Source organism: Pseudorca crassidens, chromosome 14 (assembly GCF_039906515.1).
Source record: "Pseudorca crassidens isolate mPseCra1 chromosome 14, mPseCra1.hap1, whole genome shotgun sequence".
NCBI classification, from domain to species: domain Eukaryota; kingdom Metazoa; phylum Chordata; class Mammalia; order Artiodactyla; family Delphinidae; genus Pseudorca; species Pseudorca crassidens.
Window position 1 is genome coordinate 62,813,971 of NC_090309.1, and position 20,239 is coordinate 62,834,209.

At 39.3% G+C, this 20,239-nt stretch overlaps 2 protein-coding genes across 9 annotated transcripts in view; one reads left to right on the forward strand and one right to left on the reverse strand.

Annotated features, from left to right (window-relative positions):
- EIF2AK2 (eukaryotic translation initiation factor 2 alpha kinase 2) overlaps nt 1–6,914 on the forward strand; it is a 38,272-nt gene extending 31,358 nt beyond the window's left edge. For 3 of the 4 annotated variants that reach the window (XM_067703255.1, XM_067703257.1, XM_067703258.1), the window contains exon 16: nt 44–6,914. In XM_067703255.1, coding sequence (XP_067559356.1) covers nt 44–166 — 123 coding nt within the window. In that variant the 3' untranslated portion in view covers nt 167–6,914. The remainder of the gene's footprint in view (nt 1–43) is intronic. The other variant, XM_067703256.1, reaches the window with a different exon arrangement.
- GPATCH11 (G-patch domain containing 11) lies at nt 6,915–20,227 on the reverse strand. 5 transcript variants are annotated; one of them, XR_010934081.1, is made up of 11 exons: nt 20,068–20,224; nt 17,244–17,361; nt 16,332–16,403; nt 15,187–15,413; nt 14,314–14,355; nt 13,420–13,540; nt 13,207–13,297; nt 11,089–11,205; nt 10,097–10,178; nt 8,849–9,384; nt 6,915–7,302 (listed from the first exon to the last, which is right to left on the reverse strand). XR_010934081.1 is itself a non-coding variant. In XM_067703259.1 (10 exons), the coding sequence occupies exons 2-10, from the start codon at nt 17,315–17,317 to the stop codon at nt 9,329–9,331; spliced, it is 882 nt and encodes a 293-aa protein (XP_067559360.1). In that variant the 5' UTR covers nt 17,318–17,361; nt 20,068–20,224; the 3' UTR covers nt 6,915–9,328. The 5 variants fall into 5 exon arrangements, 4 of the variants coding, with proteins under 4 accessions (XP_067559360.1, XP_067559363.1, XP_067559361.1 ...); XM_067703259.1 differs by having other exon boundaries at nt 6,915–9,384; XM_067703262.1 differs by having other exon boundaries at nt 6,915–9,384; nt 17,230–17,361; nt 20,068–20,214.
- Nucleotides 20,228–20,239: the final 12 nt, after the last annotated feature.

Here is a 20,239-nt window from a genome sequence, read left to right on the forward strand (position 1 = left end):
TCAATGTTTTATTTCCTAGTATTGACTCTTACTATCATTACAGAAAAATCTTCTACAGAAATTACTCTCAAAGGATCCCAAGAAACGACCTAACACATTGAAAATACTGAAGACTTTGAAGGAGTGGAGTAATATTGCAGAGAAAAAGAAATGGAATACATGTTAGATACTTAAAAAAGTATCCTTCTTCTGATACTCCATTTTCCTATAACTGTCTAAAGTCTGCTTGGGAATATTAATGGTATTTATCTTCTATTTTCCTTTCTCCCTTAATTTTTTGCCACATTTGCAGAAAGGTTTGCATTTTTTCTTACTTCAAAAACATTCTTATATTTGCCTTCCCCTCGCTCATCTCCTTATTATGAAGATGGGGGGAAAAATGCCTCAAATTTTCTTTTTAATACCAATTAGTTAATCAATTAATGAATGACTATTTATTAAATACCTGCTGTTTCTAGGCCAAAAAGATATAAGATCTATCTCTGTCCAAAATAGCTAACAATCCAGCTGGAGAAATATGGTAACCATGAAAAGATAAGTATAATCACTTTGGAAAGCAATTTGGTATCATCTAGCAAAGTTACGTGTATATTGCCATTCCTGAAAAGCCATCAGTTCCATTGCTACATACATGTGCACAGGAATGTTCATAGAAATGCCGTTTATTATAGTCAAAGGAACAGGAAACAACGCTAATGTGCACCAGAAGAAGAATGGATACATAAATTGTATTCACGCACTGGAATACTATATAGTGTTTTATAGTGAAAATGAAGGAATTACAGCTAAATGCTGTAACTAAATGCATGTAACTAACATGCCACATCTCTCAGGAACATAATATTAAGCAAACAAAGCAGATTGCAGAAAATACTGTATAAAGTTCAGGAACATGCTACGTGAAATGTGTGCTTAGGTATTCAAACAAATGTGGTAAAACAATAAAGGGAAGGAAAGGATTGAGAACTATTATTATATTCTGATAGTGATTGGCTCTGAGGAGGGATGGGAGTGATGTGATTGGAGAAACGGACTTCCGAGGTAACAGTTAACTTTCTTTTCTTACACTGGCTGTTGAGTCCACTAGTGTTTACTGCATAATTATTCTATTTCTCTTAAATACATTTTGTACCTATTATAACAGACACTTTAAAGAGATGATAACTATGCTGTAAGACAGTAGCTGAGCATAGAAAACAATCAGTCTGGAGGGGTGAGATCACTCTATGCTGAGGACCCATGGCACAGGGCTTAGAAGTGACACTCCAGTGAGACTTCCAAGTATGTGAAGGATTTAGATGAATAGAGAGGAGAGCATTTGGGCAGTATGGGCAAGGGGCATGGAATGCGTTCTGGAAAAGATAGATTTGAGGAACATTGGGTATACTAGTTTGTTTCCTTGAATTGCTGTAGGGAATGCCGGAAAATAATATGAGCTGTATATTGGAAGAACCTGAGGGTTCCTTTAAGCTTTATAGCATCCAACTACCGTTCTAGAATTGTCGTATAATTTTACAATTTTTAAAATGAGCCAAATTTAGGCTTAGCAGAAGAATCATAGTAATAGATAATATTTTTGTGAAGGCTTATAGCAATTTCTAAAAAGTGTTACTAAAAGCATTTAATATGGTCTTCAACTCCCATGCAGTATTTGATTAAGGCAAGGTTCATCAATGGATACTAAAATTATTGGTTGAAAAGGCGTTGGGAAACAGGAGCCTCAAAAGGATTTAAATATAGTCCGACAGATGATATTACAAAGGGGAAAATGTATCTTTAAAATGGAAAGCTCTTATCACCACAATAATAAAGTAATTAAATTTAGTATCACTGAAAGTGGAAGAACCTAACATCATGACCCTCCTGATGTGATGTAAGAATTATACACTATCACCTATTTAGTTTTCTTGCCCAAAGTGTTTAACTGGAATTTAATCATGAGGAAATGATTAGACAAATCCTGAAAGAAGTCATTTGATAAGGTAATTAACTTGGATTTCTCAAAAAGTCAGTATCATGAAAAAAAAAAAAAGTAGGGGAATTCTTCTAAATACAGAGAGACTAGAAACATATAATGACCAAATGCAATGACCAAATGCAATGCTTGAATTTTGATTGTATACTGGATATAAAAAAAAAGAAAAACCCAGAAAATAGCTATAAAAGACATTTTTCAGGTAATTGAGAACATTTGAATATAGACTGCATATTAAATGATGTTATAGAATAATTGATAATTTTCTTAGGTGTGATAATGATATTATGGTCATGCCAGAAAATGTCTTATTCCTAGGCAATGCATGCAGAAATACTTAGGGGTGAAGTGGCATGACATATGCAACTTCCAAATGTTCAGCAAAAATTGATGATAATACATATATATATAGGAAGATAGTACATATATATATAGAAAGAGAGAGAGGAAATGTGGCAAAATGTTAACAATTGAACAATTGATAAATCTAGGTGGACAATATAGAAGTGTTTTTTTGTATTATTCTTGGAGCTTTTCTGTAGGTTTGAAATTTTTCTGGGTGGAGAGAAATGTTTTTTAAGAAACTGATATTATCTGGATTTGATGAATAAGGCTAAACTCAAAAGAAAAACCAATGAATGTGGCAAATTAGTGTGAATGTGGCCTTATTTTTACCTTCTTTCATTTTTTAAATTTAAGTATAGTTGATTTGCATTATTATATTAGTTTCAAGTGTACAACATAGTGATTGAATACTTTTATATATCCTTCTCTCACTTTAATATTTCTACTACTATGAAGTAAATAAAGCATCCCTTGATGCTTTTATTTATTTGAGTATATATTTTCTCAGCCTCAAAACTATAGTAAATAAAAAGTATCCTCAGGCTTCCCTGGTGGCGCAGTGGTTAAGAATCCGCGTGCCAATGCAGGGGACACGGGTTCAAGCCCTGGTCCGGGAAGATCCCACATGCCGTGGAGCTACTAAGCCCATGCACCACAACTACTGAGGCTGAGCTATAGAGCCCGCAAGCCACAACTACTGAGCCTGCGTGCCACAACTACTGAAGCCCACGTGCCTAGAGCCCAAGTTCCTCAACAAGAGAAGCCACCACAATGAGAAGCCCATGCACCGCAATGAAGAGTATCCCCCGCTCGCTACAACTAGAGAAAGCCTGCACACAGCAACAAAGACCCAACGCGGCCAAAATTAAATAAATTAAAAAAAAAAAGTACCCTCTTATCAGAGGAGGAGAGGGGCAAAGGCCAGGGACCTTATTTGCTAATTAAAACATACATACATGCAGAGATTTTGAAGAGCTATTGTGACCTAGCTGCTTCACTAGAAACAGAACTTCTAGGAAATTTTTATTACTAACCACACATATTTTTTATTAAATGTGCACATATTTAACATAGGTACATATATATGTAGCTTACTCAGAGCATGTATGTTATTTGTGTTAGGTATATTTAGTATAAATACACATATAAAGTGTGTGTGTTTGTGTGTATGGCCAGCTATATAATTTGTGGGACCCAATGCAAAATGAAAATGTGAGGCCCTTGTTCAAAAATTAACATGGGGCCTTATGCAACCACACAGGTTGCGTGTCTATGAAGTCAGACTTGCGTGTACATACACATGTGTATACACACATTATACGTACATGCACACCTATGTATGAAATGTTTAGAAGTCTAAAAGCAAGCTTTTCCCAGACTCCATCATCCAGTGTACCTACCTGAGAGAGAAACTCATAGCATCTGTTTCCCACTTGAGTGTTCAGCATAGCTTGAGGTTCTTGGCATGCTAACTTTTTCATTATGAATGTGGAATGATTTCAATATTTTTCATATTTTAATACATTTTTGTGTTAAAACATACACAAAAACAGAGACTAGAATAATGAAACTCTGTGTACTCATTACCCAGCTTCAACAGCTATCAATATTCTGTCTTTCCTGTTTCATTTACCCCTCCTTTTAAAAAATGTCTTTTGCTGGAGGATTTTAAATTTCAGGCATCGTATCATTTCACTTGTAAATACTTAAAGATGTATTTCTAACAGATCTTTTTAATTTTAACCAAACCACATCATTGTCACTCAACAAATTAATAAGATTTTCTTAACTATCATGTAATAATCAGCCTGTACTGAGTTTTCGTATCTCAAAAATGTCTTTCTGTAGATTGTTTAAGTCAGGATCCAACATTTCATTTAGTTGGTATGTCTCTTTTACTCTATAACATCCACCTCGTTTTTAACTTCTTTCCTCTTGCCATTTATTTGAGGAAGGAGTAGGTCACATATCCTACAGAATTTCCTTCACTTAGGATTTGGCTGATGGTATCCCCATGGTGTCTAGTTAGATCTAGAAACTTGATTTGATTCTGTTCTGAAATTTTTTTCTGAGAATACTCCTAGGTGATACTATATACCTTCTTTTGCTTCACTTCAGGAGGAACATGATGTCTGGTTGTTCTGCTTTCGGTGATTTTAAGTTTGGTCGGTGGCTTGTGGTGGTGTCATCTACTATGATCAGTCTTCCTTGTCAATCTTTCACCTAATGGTGTTAGCAGCCATTGATGATTATTGCCTGGATCCATTATTTCATTAGGGGTTGCAAAATAGTGATTTTTGGATGCTATCAAACCTCTCACATTTATCATCTGTGATTCTTCTATGAAGAACTTTCCCTAAAGTTGAATGGGACAGATGGGATAAATATTTATTAATTTTTAGAATGAAGTGGCATCCCAGTAACGTCCAAAGGTGACAAAGAGGTTTTTTTTTTTTAGGCAGGAGTGTGATCCAACCTATACTTTGAAAGTGTTCAGACTGGGTTGGAGCAGGAAAAGACTATATTTGAAAGGTCAGAAGTCCGAGAGGCTACGAGGGCCTGAACAATGGGAGGGGACAGAACCAAGAGGAGCTGGCAACTGACTGGATGTGAGGATTTAGGGAAATGTAAGCATCAGAGATTACCTCTAGGTTGGTTGGATGGTGAGTGCCAGGAGTATGATGCCATTAAAGAAGGTACAAATCTCAATCAAATTAACCCCGTCAAAGAGCCATGCATATTTCAGAGATATTTTGTCTCACAGTTTTTAGTTAGAATTTAAGCCAATAGTGGGGCTGCTTTTCACATGTCAACAAGGTGAGGGGGAGCAGATTTGGGAGGTAAAACACTAGATCTCATTTGGAGATGCCAAGTTGGAGGTACTGCCATAAATTCAGGGGAGGGTGAAGAGCAGACTCTAGGAAATGCAGGAGAGGAACTTGAGAGAAGGGATGAACTGGAATCATACACAGAAGAGATGTGTATGTTATCTGGAGGTAAGCCCTGATGCTTAACTTTGAATCCAAGGGATTGCCCAGGGAGAGATTACATAGAGGAGAGGGCTCAGAAACAAAAGCACAGCAGACACCTCCATTTAGATATTTACTCTTTATATCATGTCAGTCCACTCCCTACGTCTGTGACCGTGAGCTATCCCAGTCACGACATGTCTTCAGGATGGTCACAGATGCAGGGACTACAGTTGATAGATGTACAGAGGCCCCACTGTTGGCTTACACTGACTAAAAACCGTGTAATGGGTGAAACTCTGAGGCAAATCAGATATCTCTCAAATATGTGTGGCTCTTGAGGGGTCAGTTTGATTGAGACCTGTATTGGTTTTCTAGGGCTGCTGTAACCAGTGACCACAAAACTGATGACTGAAAGTGACACACATTTATTCTTTTACAGTTCAGGAGGCCTGAAGTCTGAAATGGGTTTCACTGGGCTCAAGTCAAAGTGTTGGCAGGGCTGTGCTCCTCTGGGGGCTCCCGTTCTGCATCTCACATTCAGCATTACCTGAATAGGCCCCAGCCACACAGGTCTGTTCAGGGTCACCTCAATAGGCTTTTGTGCTCAGTGGCGCTCGGCTATGGTTTCTACCTGAAATTCCCTTCAATCTTTTTTTTAAGTAACAGCTTTATTGAGACATAATTCACATACCATAAAATTCACCCCATTTAAAGTATACAGTTCAATGGTGTTTAGTATATTCAGAGTTGTGCAACCATCACCACAATCAATTTTTAAACATTTTTGTCACTCCAAAAAGAAACCCTGTACCCATTAGCAGCCATTCCTCATCTTCCTCCAACTCTAGGCAACCACCAATCTACTTTCTATCTCCATAGACTTGCCTATTCTGGACATTTTGTGTAAATGGAATCATACAGTATGTGATCTTTTTCACTTAGTATGTTTTCATCTGTGGTATAGCATGGATGGAAATTCCTTTCCCTTTTATTGCCAAATGATATTCAGTTATATGGATATATCACATTTAATTCACCTATTCATCAGCTGATGGACATTTAGGTTTCTACTTTCTGGCTAGTATGAATAATGTTGCAATGAATATTGGTGTATGAGTTTTATCTGGACATGGTTCCATTTCTCTTGGGTATAACTTAAGAGTGGAAATGCTGGGTCATATTGTAACGCCTTCCTCATAACTGCATATCAAAGTTATGCTGAAAGCCCAAATTCAGTGCTGCTACCATAGTGTTCTACCATCTCCCACTCGGAATGAAACTTCTCCCTAATACTTCAGTTATTTAGTTCTTCAGCATTGTACCTACCAGTTTGCTTTGGAGCTCAGTTATTCCTGCATGGGTGTTTCCCTCCTTGTAAATTTCTGGAAAGCAGGGACAGGCTCTCTCATTTTGATTTGCCCCAAGGCAGCAAGTGTATTACCCTGCATTTAAGCAGGAACTCTATAAGTGCTTTTGAATTAGTAGGGAATAAAAGTGTTAAGAATTTCATATACTTGATCCTGCAAAATGTGTCTAATACTAAATAATAATAATGTTCACTGTAAAATTTCAACAATTAAATGTTGATAAATAACAAAGTAAAGGTGGGTATGGTAAACCAATTTAGTATATTAAAGTCTATTTATTTTGAATTTTAAAAGCTCCAGTATTTTGGGTTTATAAGTAGGAAAATGAAACATTTTAGAAATTCTAGATAGGACTCTGAAAATAAACATAGTACAATATAAACAAAAGTAAATGACAACAAGTAAATTTCTGGCCTCTGGCCTGGAAATGCAGACCACAACTCTGGTGGACTTATGGGTTCCATCAAGGTTATTCCTACATTCACAGCATATTTGTTCACAGACATATTCAAAATACTCTAGGCCACTGGGCAGGTTGCCCTACAGTCAGTCAGAGGAGAAAAGGAAGCCAGTTCCTAACTCCATTCTGTCTGAAATTATCCACATGGCGTTGGGTCTGTCCAAATGAATGTTGGTTTGTTGGCTGAAATGACAGGAAAGGATGTGACTATAATTCCAAGAAGAAGATATACTTTGTTTTAGCTGTTAATACAATGTTACGATTTTTTTAAATGGAAAAAGTAACTATCAGTTTTATCCAACTATATAAGCTCCAATATTTTATATATGTATTTATAGTCATAAAACTCATAATTCAGTTTCTAGATGAAGAACTGAGGCCCAGAAGTTAACTACGTTTTCAAGCTCTGCTGCATTTTATTTATTTATTTATTTATTTGATTGCATGGGGTCTTAGTTGAGGCAGGCAGCTTCCTTAGTTGTGGCATGTGAACTCTCAGTTGCGGCATGTGTGTGTTATCTAGTTCCCTGTCCAGGGCTCTAACCCCGGGCCCCTGTATTGGGAGCGTGGAGTCTTATCCACTGTGCCACCAGGAAGTCCCTCTGCTGCATTTTAGAATCAAGGGTAGTGATACACAGGCCACAGTGACCAATTACATCAGAATCTCTGGAGGTGGGACCTTTGTAATATCATGTTTTTTAAAGCTCCCCAAGTTAGACTTTAGAACAAGTGAACTAGGTCAAATTAGGTCAGAGGCTAATACAACTCATACCATTGATTATCTTAATTTGGGCAAGTGTAGGTTAGCTTCTGCTATGTTGTCAGGTATGCTGTTTATAATAAAAAGAGGCTGATCTCTTGCTCAATGCTACTGAAAGGTGAGCTGTAAAATTGTACAGATGAGGTCACAACTTGATCCGAAGAACAGTCATGCTCTAGTTTAACCTAGAGCACTAGTTCTCATCCACAGGTGATAATCAGACACATTCTTAGAACTTTAAAATAAATAGATATCCAGAAACTATCCTAGACTAGCTGAATCAAGTCACTAAGGGTGGCACCTGAGCTTGTGAACTTTAAAAAAGTTCATGATTTTGATGCCCAAACTTAGATGGAGTTCTCTAGAGGTGTGCCACATGGTATGTCTTTAGCTATATCTGGTTAAATTATAGGGAAGCAGAATTCAGCTTAAGACAGAAAAATAACTTTTAAAATGACTTAGAGCTACCCAGCAATGCAACGGTCCATTTTAAGGCAGTGAGCTCTCTGTGGCTGGAGGAATAAAGGCAGAGGTTGGATTACCACCTGCTAGGAATGTTGTCAAAGGGATTAAGAAGTTGGATCACCTGATATTTAAGGTTACTCCTAATTATTGTTTCTTTAGCCAAAATGGGCAATTGTTCACTTATAATGGATATACACATTGCTATGAAAACTCAACGATTTTACGGAATATCATAACTACTTTATTTCTAAAACTGATTAGAATTAAGTACTATTAATGGATCCTTGCCTCTGACATTACTCTTATTGAGGGGAATACTTTTCCCCTCCTTCTCATGCTTGCATGAAGGGAACTTCTTGCTCCTTGGAAGAGAGAAGTGTGGGAACAAGCTCTGTGAACCTGTATTCATTCCGTCTCAACAGAGAGGTGTCTCATCTGATGAGTGATTTTGGGAAAAGGAACTGAGCATGTATGGCCCCACCCCTGAGGGGTTGGTTCTCTCACCTTGAAAGCTAATGGTCTCCTAATGCAAAGATGGGCTCTGTCCCTCCGAGAAAAGGTCGGCAGTTCTCTCTAACCAGGGAGATCTCGCAGGGAGCATGACTGGAGAACAAGTCAACTAGCTCTTTATTTCATTGATAATAAAGCTGATATTTTGATCTCTAACTCCTATGTCTTATTTCTCAATTTGTTCCAAAGTGAATAAGAGAGTTGGTGTCCTTAAATCCCATAAACGTCACAAAAGAGTCATAAATTGTAATTGCCCATGTCTATAATACTTGTGTTCTGAAATGGCTTTCCATTATGTTTTTGAAGCCAGTGAACAATTATATTCTAAAGTACAAAGTACTTCTAATGTATAAAAACAATGAAACATATAAAGGCCCTCTTTCTTTACTGGTATCAAAAATTTGGAAATTCTAACTGCTCAACTGTCTAGGAAACAATAACATTTGCCAAGCTTCTACTTTATTGAGAATAATCTTAGTCATGATCTGCAGAAGTTGGTCCTGGGCAATTTGAAGACAGGTCTTCTTTATCTGTAATTTATGCGAGGAAAAGGAACAATTAATACAAATTGCATAGTATACTATTCTAGAAAATTATTTCAACATGACATGTATTTTGTAGCTGTGTTTGCTTCTTACTCTGCTAAACAAACCAGGAAAAGATACAACAATAACTCAAAATTCTTCACCTCTCATGTACAAAGTCCTTAAATTCAAGTTAGCAAAGCTGACTTGGGCAAGTGTGTTAGAAGAGAAAGCACTTGTGTCTGTTAAGACATTTGACGCATTTTAAACCACTTCTTTCCTTACAATGAAAAAACAATGGAGTGGATTTCAACATTCTGATTTTTATGGTTCAGGGATAGTATTCTACCTAAATACAAAAAAATTAGTTCTAAAAATTTACTATATTTTTCAGGTAGCTGAAGAGTCATGAAAAATAAAGCATGAAAAAAATTCAACATCCTGAAGTGATTAAAAACTCTATTTCTTTTGAAATAGAAGACTGAAAAATTCCCTTCTGCACATTCAGTTTCTGAAAAGTTAAAAGCACCTTTAATCAACCCTCAATTATTTCTTTGTCCACTATTTCTTTAAAGCATTCATCCAACATGGCCATTTGGAGGGAATAAAAAAATTTCCATTGTCTATGGGAAATGTGACTTTCATAAAAAATCAAAGCTAAAATCAATGTTTTGTGTTTGTACTCAATATTTTTAAAAAGTATAAAGTATCTTCTTACCTTCATAGGCTGTTCCACACCAAATACAATACAGATGTTCTTCTCTTAAATAACTAGTCAATATTTGTAATTTTTCCAGTACCTAGGTATAGGATACAAGCATATTAATAGTTCACATTGAACAGAATCTTGGTTTTCGGGTCTCTCAGATCATGCTGAATTACCCTAAGGCCCTAAATCTTCTACTACACGCTCAACCAGTTAGGAGAGGTGTCAAGGGCAGAATATATTAGAACATGTCCCAGTTTACCAGTTACCCTATTTTCACATCTGTCAGACACAACAGAGACCCCTTGTTAACATTTCAACAATAGATCTTGGCTGGCTCTATTAGAATAAGCATCCTTTAAAGACCCCTTCTACTTTCAACAAATCTGGCTGAAACTGTCTCTCTCTACCACTAAAGTTCTCATCAATGGTCTCCCAGTTAAGTGGAACATACGGTTTTCAAATTGTGAACGTCTCCTACATACTCTTTTATACAAAGTAACCATAGAAATGTGTATTCTTTTCTTGAATAATCTCTACTTCCTTTGAATTGTGTCTTTTTGCTTTGTTTTGTTTGTGGGTGGGGGAGGGAGGTACTCAGAATCACTTCCAGGAGTTCAGCAGGAAACAAGGTAGAAATTAACATAAGTTACATTTGCGGCTAATCCATCATCCAAACTAAAACTGAGGTGAGAGGGTAGACTGAAGCTAACGGGGAAAATTATATTAAGTTTTGCTCTGGGGTTCATGAAATAAACCTGTAATGCAGTGGTTCTCAAGGGGTGATTTTTTCCCCTCGGGGGAAAATGTAGTAATGTCTGAAGACGTTTTCCATTGTCACAAGGGGGAAGTGCAATGGACATCTGGTGGGTGGAGGCCACAGATGCTCTCAGATATCTCACAATGCACAGAACGGCCCCCGACAACAAACAACTGCCCAGTTCAAAATGTTAATCGTGCCAAGGCTGAGACAGACGGCTTACAGAACTGGTCCCAACACATACACTTAAGTCTTCACTCTTATATTCATCTTCATCTTGTTCTTTTTCTTCCTCTTCCTCTTCTTCAGTTTCCTCTTCAAGCCTCAACCAGTACCATGCCTCCCTGGGAACCTGAATATTCTGAAAATGTAGAATTATTCCCAATTAAACACAGCTAAACATAACTCTATCACAAGTATGCTCCTGTCAACATGAATTCATTCTCTCAATTAAATATTTACTGAGTGCTGCTTTAAGAGTAAAGCACTATGAACTATGGGGATGCAAAACCCAGTTAGAATACTGCCTCCCAGGTGCTGACAATCTAGTAGGGAAAAGAAGCTATGGGTATAAGTAGCTTAATGGGTATAAAATGATACATATCAGTGAGGAAATCTTCAGTATCACGACACATATTCAAAATAATGTCCTATGGAAATAGAGAAAAGAGAGATTGTTTCCAGCAATCTATTTACATATGAAGGGAATTTTACAAACATTTTTGAGACTTTTGTTTTTAATTGAAGGAAACTTTTTTATTCTTTTTTTAAAAAAATTTATTTATTTATTTTTTTGGCTGCATTGGGTCTTCGTTGCTGCGAGTGGGCTTTCTCTAGTTGCGGTGAGCGGGGGCTACTCTTCTTTGCGGTGCGAGCGCTTCTCACTGCGGTGGCTTCTCTTGTTGAGGAGCACCGGCTCTAGGCACGCAGGCTTCAGTAGTTGTGGCTCACGGGCTCTAGAGCACAGGCTTAGTAGTTGTGGCTCACGGGCTTAGTTGCTCTGCAGCATGTGGAATCTTCCCGGACCAGGGATTGAACCCATGTCCCCTGCAATGGCAGGCAGATTCTTAATCATTGCACCACCACGGAAGTCCCCATTGTTGAGACTTTATTTTATTTTATTTATTTATTTTTAAAATAAATAAATTTATTTATTTTGGCTGCGTTGGGTCTTCGTTGCTGCGGGCGGGCTTTCTCTAGTTGCGGTGAGCGGGGCTACTCTTCATTGTGGTGCTTGGGCTTCTCATTACAATGGCTTCTCTTGTTGAGGAGCACGGACTCTAGGCACGCAGGCTTCAGTAGTTGTGGCATGTGGGCTCAGTAGTTGTGGCTCGCAGGCTGCAGAGCACAGGCTCAGTAGTTGCGGTGCACGGGCTTAGTTGCTCTGCGGCATGTTGGTCTTCCCAGACCAGGGCTTGAACCCGTGTCCCCTGCATTGGCAGGTGGATTCTTAACCACTGTGCCACCAGGGAAGCCCCCCACTTTTATCTATCTATCTATCTATTTATTTATGGCTGTGTTGGGTCTTTGTTGCTGCAGGCGGGCTTTCTCTAGTGGCAAGCGGGGCTACTCTTCATTGCGGTGCGCGGGCTTCTCATTGCGGTGGCTTCTCTTTGTTGTGGAGCACGGGCCCTAGAGCGTGCAGGCTTCAGTAGTTGTAGCACACAGGCTCAGTGGTTGTGGCTCATGGGCTGTAGAGCACAGGCTCAGTAGTTGTGGAGCACGGGCTTAGTTGCTCTGCGGCATGTGGGATCTTCCCGGACCAGGGCTCGAACCCATGTCCCCTGCATTGGCAGGTGGATTCTTAACTACTGCACCACCAGGGAAGTCCAAAGCCCTCCATTTTTGAGACTTTAAATGAAGTTATTTTATTTTGATGGTAATTGAACCATCAAAATAAAAAAGAAATGAAATCAAATCAAAAATTGAATTTTAAGAACCATTCAAATCTGAACTAGATAGTAGTCTACCATGATTTTACTAGTTAGAGACACATATGGTATTGGATATGGACTGAAAATAGGCTATTCTGGTTAACCGAATATCCTGGTGAACAGAATTTCCACACATAATAGCCCTGAGTAATCAATATTCAAATAAGTGGAGAACAGTTAAGTGTAAAAATGGTAATTTACCCATAGAGGATAATTCAGACTACTCAGGTTCCTGCAGAGAACAAGTCATTATTATGAGTATCAGTTATCATAGATCAATAATGCATCTTAAATGAAAGCTTTAGTGGGTAGATACACCAGGCTTGGAGTTCTCTCTTTCTCTCTCTCTTTTTAACAATAAAAATACACAGCAAATCACACTGGGTGCCAAAACACTTTACCAAACTGAAAGCAGGTAAAAGACTTACCTTCTGAGTATCCAACTGTTGACAGGCTCTCTGGCTTCTTCTAAGATCTCCTTCTAGCTTCATTTCATCTTGCTTATTTTTAAGTCGCATTCTGATTCAAAGAAAAAAAATAGTACACTAGAGGTCTGTGCTCTCTTCATCCATTTTATATGTCCAAGTACCAGAAAACATACCACAATAAAGAAAAGGTGAAACTATAAACTGCTAAAATACCGAAACTGTTCTGCAGCTCTTTCTTCAACTTCTTTTTTCATGTGAATCTTTCTTCTGTAGCTTTCCAATTTTTCCTCTGCTTTCCGTTTTAGTAATGCCTCATGACCAATGCCACTTTTTCCTGCTCAAACAGGAAACACTGATGAGAAATGTACTGACTTTATATTTCAAAACATGACAACTTAAAATTTCTTTTTCTGGCCACACCTTGCGGCTTGTGGGTTCCTAGTTCCCCAACCAGGGATTGAACCCGAGCCCTAGGCAGTGAAAGCGCCAAGTCCTAACTGTTGGACTGCCAGGGAATTCCCTAAATACTTACAGATTAAATGCAATTCTAATTTGAGTACAGTCACTCAAAATCATTTGATAAGAAGGATGGGAGAAAACACTAGAGATTTTTTTTAACCCAAACACATAATTTGATTTTTACAAAGATCATTGGTCTGATCTAATAAGATGGTAATACTATACACATTTTTTTCAAATTGGGAAAACAGTATCAACTGTCATACTTACATATAAATATGCTGAACAAATAAAGTATATATTTTTTCTCTTTAATTTGTCCAAAGTATTAAGAAAAACATTTAATGGATACATCTGTCTCAGGATACTTTTAGGACACTCAGTGGACAAAAATAGCTTTGTGTTGTTAATGGTTACAACACTTTTTCCCCTATTTTTATGATTAAAATTTTATTTTATACTGACTAAAACTTGTATTTTTAGTTTAAAAGGTCTAGAAATTTAACTAAGAAACATTTTACTGAGGGTGTCTTATGATAAGAACTGTAACAGTACCACCATAAAAAAGTATTTATTAAGCAAATATATGTGCTAAATTTAAGTGTAAGTTGTTATTATTGGTAAATAGCCTCAAAAATAATTACATACCTGTTTTGACATTAAGAGGAATTGGTTCAACAATACCGTCTCCTAAAAAAAAAAATAGAGAACAAAACACAAACTACTTCAGAAATTCTTCCTCAAACTACAGGCAGGTGCAGTATGCAACTTTATAATGTTCTATACTTATCCCCTTCAGTTTCAATGATACTCAAAACTGTAACTGAACATCAATACTCTACAATCAACTACCACCCTTGCCTTCAAATACTTAGTCCTCGATAAGGCTGATCCACAGCCTGCAACGCCACCTCAAGGTAGGAAGGATTTTAAGAAGTGAAAACACTGATATATATCCAGGAGGGTGGGAGCCACAAGAGAGAGCAAAGCCTTGCGAGGTGAAGGTCAAAGCAATGACAATAAAGGAGAGGAGAGGAGATAAACAGCTTACAGAAGCTACTATACGTATATGGCCTCTATCTCTTAATAAGCAATCTCATTCCTAAAAGAGAGGTGAGAACTGAGCTTCTCCAGCTGAGGGGTCACTCAGGCAGCTGCCACAGGTACAGAGCAAGCAGGGCAGAGTCCTGCCATCATCTTCGATGTTGCTTCACTGTCCTTTGGGCCACTGTACTTCTTAACCCTTCTCTTGTCACCATTCTTAGCTGCTGCCTCCATTGTAAGCCTCGTCCATCCCACTTGTTAGCGCCTTTGAGGCCGAGCTGGGCAGATAAACAGCTCTTGATGGCACATGTCTAAAGTGGATGTGGGAAGATGGAAGTTCTCCATAAGCTTGCCAGCAACAGTAAGAGCCTAGGAAGCTTAAGTTGTTTCAATTTCTGTGTAGAGGGACAGAGATTAAAGAGTCATCACTGGTACTCATCAATAAATTACAGCTGTTTATTTCTGGCTGTGACTCACCACTTTTGCCGAGGGCCTGACCACTTTTATATCCCATCTTCTGGAGCAAAGCAAACCCTTTGTTTTCACAGCCTAGTGCATTCTTCAGTCCAATGTCACGTCTCTCTTGTTCTTCTTCTTTTAAACTCTTCCGCTTATTTTTCAAATTAGCTTCCTGTTGCTTTTCTTCTTTTCGATGGGCTTCTCGGATTTGCCTCAGCATTGGCAAGCCTGGTCTGATATCTTCTCTGAAGAATGAGGGAAAAGGTTATTTTGGACCAGTACATGCAAGTTTCTCATAGCTTTGCCACTTACTCACTTGACACTACTTAATATTTCAGTGCTACCTCTAGGAGCATCTTTGTTAGAACATAACCAATGTCCTTTGAGAATGGCTGTGTTAGTTAAAATGATGAAGGCTGGTACCATATTGTAAGAAACTAAAAGTACAGAGTTGAAGAAATTAGAAATAGTAGGTTCAAACTAATTTTTCTAAGAGGTTGGCTATAATAAAAAGCAAAGCTGGACAGCAGGTATTAAGACGCGATGAGATGAAATGAAGTAAAACAGTAAATATCCTTGGAAAAGGGGAATAAAAAGAATCAAGGGCAGGAAAAAAACACCTAGCATTAAAAAGGAAGAAGAGATTTCTAGTATCTTTGTACTATAGACATGTAGGAAGTATTTCCATGAAGCAATAAGACTAACTTCCAACCTCACCTTTAAAATCAGTGGCATTGCTTAGGGCTTCCCTGGTGGCGCAGTGGTTGGGAGTCCGCCTGCCAATGCAGGGGACATGGGTTTGAGCCCTGGTCCGGTTGGATCCCACATGCCACGGAGCGACTGGGCCTGTGCACCACAGCTGCTGGGCCTGTGCTCTGGAGCTTGCATGCCACAACTACTGAACCCCACTCACCTGGAGCCCGTGCTCCGAAACGGGAGAGGCCACGGCAGTGAGAGGCCCACAAACTGCGGCGAGTAGTGGCCCCTGCTTACTGCAGCTGGAAGGGGGCTGCGCAGCAGCAAAGACCCAACGCAGCCAAAAATAAATAAATTAAATAAATAAATTTATAAAAAATAAAAACATATAAAATCAATGGCATTGCTGAAAAGTCTCCACTAATGTCTTACACATACCATTTCATGGAGTGTGCATATTTACTTACTGGACATTAATGAAGGAATCAGACATATAGTCCTCCTCTTCTGCCATTTTCAGCTTCATATGGCAAAACCATCTACAAATCAAATAGGATAAAGTAACGATTACTAATTTTCAGTTTACCAAAATGGAAATAAACCTGTATGCATTCCCAGCCATGACCTTTCTCTAGAGCTCTACTCCATATTCAAGTGTCCTTTTGACATCCTTCTGGGTGGAGCTCTCAAACTCAATAATCCAAACAACTCATTCTCTTCCCCCTCCCAAGACCTCCTTCATCCCTGTATTTCCAAATTAACGTCACCACTATCTCCCCCTTCCTGACCTCTTATAAACCTCTGTCAACTCTTCCTCCGTATTATCCCCCATAGGCATTTTTTCCTATAGTTGTGACCACTGCTTTCGTTCAGGCATTTTTTTCTCACCTGAACTATTACAACTGCTTCCTAATTGGTCTCATTGCCTTTGGCCTCTCCTCCTCCAACCCATCCTCTAGAACCTCTCCAGAGTGGTTTTTTAAAAACATGTCAGGACATGTTACTTGCCAGTTTCAAATCCTTTGTAAACTTTACCCTGTGGGCAGTGGAGGAACCATCATTTTCACATGGTAGCCAGAGAGATCCTTCATAATCTGACCTCTGACTCTCCTCTAGGACTCATTAGTCACGCCACATGGTCTCTCTCATTGCCCTCTGAACACACCACAGACAGTTCCCTCCTCCTAGGCCTAGGCTACCCTCCTTCACAAAAGCCTGTCCTGACCACTTCAGGCCTCTCTCCACAGCACTTTATGTTCAAGCTGTTCATTTGTAACTTGATATAGTTAACACTTCACTTATGTGGAAACACTTTTGAGGACAGTTTCTATCCGAAGTAGTTAAAATCATGTAATTATAAAGTACACTTCAAACTTTACTGTGTATATGAATTGCCCTGGGATCTTCTTAAAATGCAGAGTCTGATTCTGAGCTGGAGCTTGAGGTCCTGCATTTCTAACAGGCGCCCAGGTGCTGTCAATGCTGCTGGTCCAGTTCCTGGATACAAAAGTGGAGTCACTTGTTGCAGTGCACATATGCTGTTTTGGCCTGCTCACCATCCTTCCCTTTGGAAACCCGGCCTTCTGCCCTCCTTGTGGTTCTAGTGGAAGGTGGCAATCTTAGTACCATATACTCTCTTGGGCACAAGATGGCCAGTTATAGTACCTTATGTCCTAGCAAAGGCGAGGGGATGACCTAAACAGGGCAAGTAAGCATCTCTTTCCCTAATGATACGAATATATGGATCGCAGGGAAAAGAAGCTCTTTTTGTTGGGGTTTCTAAACTGGAAGTATGTGAAGCTGGGCTGTGGATGGCCATCTTCTTGGTCATTCGAAGAGATCCTGTTCTGCAGAATGAAGCCAGATAGAGACAGGCCTAAAGGCAATGAGTCTCCAACCCTAGTTCTCAAGGCCCTGATTCCTGCAGCTCTTTCTTTAATGCTATGACCTACCATTCTTCCCAGCTACACAGGCTGATAAGTTTCCTCATTATTTAAGCTTGTTTGAACAGGGGTTCTGTCAACTGTAACCAAGAGTCTGGACAATTACATTGGATGAAAACAGTATTACTGTACTGGTTTTTATATTTTTAATGTATATCTTCCCAACTAGGCTGTAAACCACAAAGATAAGTCCCCTGTATACCCTCTGCCTACCACTGTGTCCCAAACATCATAAATCCTCAGTGTTTAGCTATGATGAGGATAAGAAGGGTCTTTAATTATATTTCTGATTTTGTAGTAACGGAATACTTTCTTCCTGTGTCGCCATGTCTTCTTTTTTTAAAATCTTCTTGTAAATCTATCAATACAGAAAACTGCATAAAATAAATGTGTAGCTTCGTGCATTTTTATGAGGCAAACACTCTTGTAACCATGTGGTAGCCTCCAAGATGGCCCCCAGTGATTTTTACCTCTTGGTTTTCAACATCCTTCCACAGTGAACGGGTTGACTTATGTAACCAACAGAATATTGAAGAAATGGTGGAGTGTGACTTCTTGGTCACAAAAGACACTACAGCTCTTAGATCACTCTAACTCTGAAGTTAGTTAGATCACTCCCTCTGAAGGAAGTCAGCTGTTATATAGTAAGGATATTTAAGCAGATCTATGGAGAAGTCCACTCAGGAGGAACTGAGGCCTCCTGTTGACAACAAGCACAAACTTGGGAGTGACATGAGTGAGTCACCTTGGAAATGGATCCTCCAGCCCCAGTCAAGCCTTCAGATGCTCACTGTGGGCTGGCATCTTCCTTACAACTTCTTTTTTTAATTTTAATTTTTTGATTGTTTATTACTTTTTGGCCACGTGGTGCGGCATGTGGGAGCTTAGTTCCCCAAGCAGGGATCGAACCCACGCCTCCTGCACTGGAAGCACAGAGTCTTAACCACTGGACCACCAGGGAAGTCCCCATTACAACTTCTTAAATTCCAAGCTAAGTTAAACCACTAACAAACTCCTGACCCACAGAAACTGTGAGATAATAAACGATTATAGTTATTTCAAGTTGCTAAACTTGAATAATTTGTTCTACAGCAAAAGATAATAGAAATCATCACCCATATCAGCAGATAGAACCTTGTCAGCCCCCCAGAAGCCCTCCCTGTCCCCTACCCTGTCACACGCCTTCCAGTCACTTCCTTTTCCTTATGGTTTCATCACCCACACATGCATCCTTAAACATTACAGCTTAGTTTTGCCTAATTTTCCTTTTATTATAATAGAATAAGTTAAAAGTATGTAAGATTATATCCAGCACTTGTGGTAATTCACCCACTGTCTCTAAACCTCAGATTCTTCATTTGTAATAACAGTATTTTTATATATAATGATCTAGCACCTACCGAGTGTATCAAACATTTTTATCCCATTTAATTACCATTAACCACTCTGTAAGGTACGGACAGTTAGTCCTGCTTTAATTAAGACTCAGTATGGCTAAATGACTTGCTCAACACCACAAAAAATCCAGGTCTCAGAGCTCTTTCTACTGCAAATAGGATTCGATTATTTTTAAGGGAACTACTTAGCTCTAAAGTGCTATGCAGAGGGGTTACAGGTTTTTTAAACCCCCTTTTTATGGGTACACTATACTTTAGCATCATCTGTTCCCATAAGGATAAGGATAAACTTCACAAGGTGATAATCCTGGCAGAATGACGGTGGCTTGGATCACAGTGACAGCAGTGTAAGTGGTGAGAAATGATCGGATTCTGGGTATATTCTGAAGATAGAGGTAACGGGATTTGCTGCTGGATTGGCGGCGGGGTGGGAAAGATCGATGTCAAGGATTACTAAAAGGCTTTTGGTCTGAATACCTGGAAGAATGGAGTTACCAGTTTTTGAGAGCGGTTAGACTGTAGCATCAGGTTTTGTTTTTGTTTTGTTTTTTGGCAGATAGTGGACAGGGAGGTGGCAATAAGAGTGCTGCTTCACATGTACTGAGAGTCCCATTACACATCCAAGTGGAGAGATGGACTAAGTAGTTGGATGTACAGTAGAAAGGTGACAAGAAGCGCGTCAGACCCAAACACTCCTCTCAGGGGCCGCTGATCCCTTCCCTGTCGCGCCCCTCCCAGGTGCAAGCGTGCCACAGACGCGACCACTCACGGGTGGGAATATTGGTGATGGTGTGATGGGTAGTCACAGCCAGTGCACAGATCACCGCCCTTCATCATTTCACCAGGCGCCCACAGCTCCTTACCTGGCAGCTGTACTCTCCCCAGGCCAGCTCGCGAAAGCTAGCGCTGCGCAGACGCTCACCAACCTGCGCGGGACCTCTGGGCCTTCGCTCCCACCTGAGTTTCCGCGGCCAGTGTCAATTGGAAATCGGAGGCAGGCGGGGCCAGGCGGACGTGGTTAAGTGCGCTTGCGCA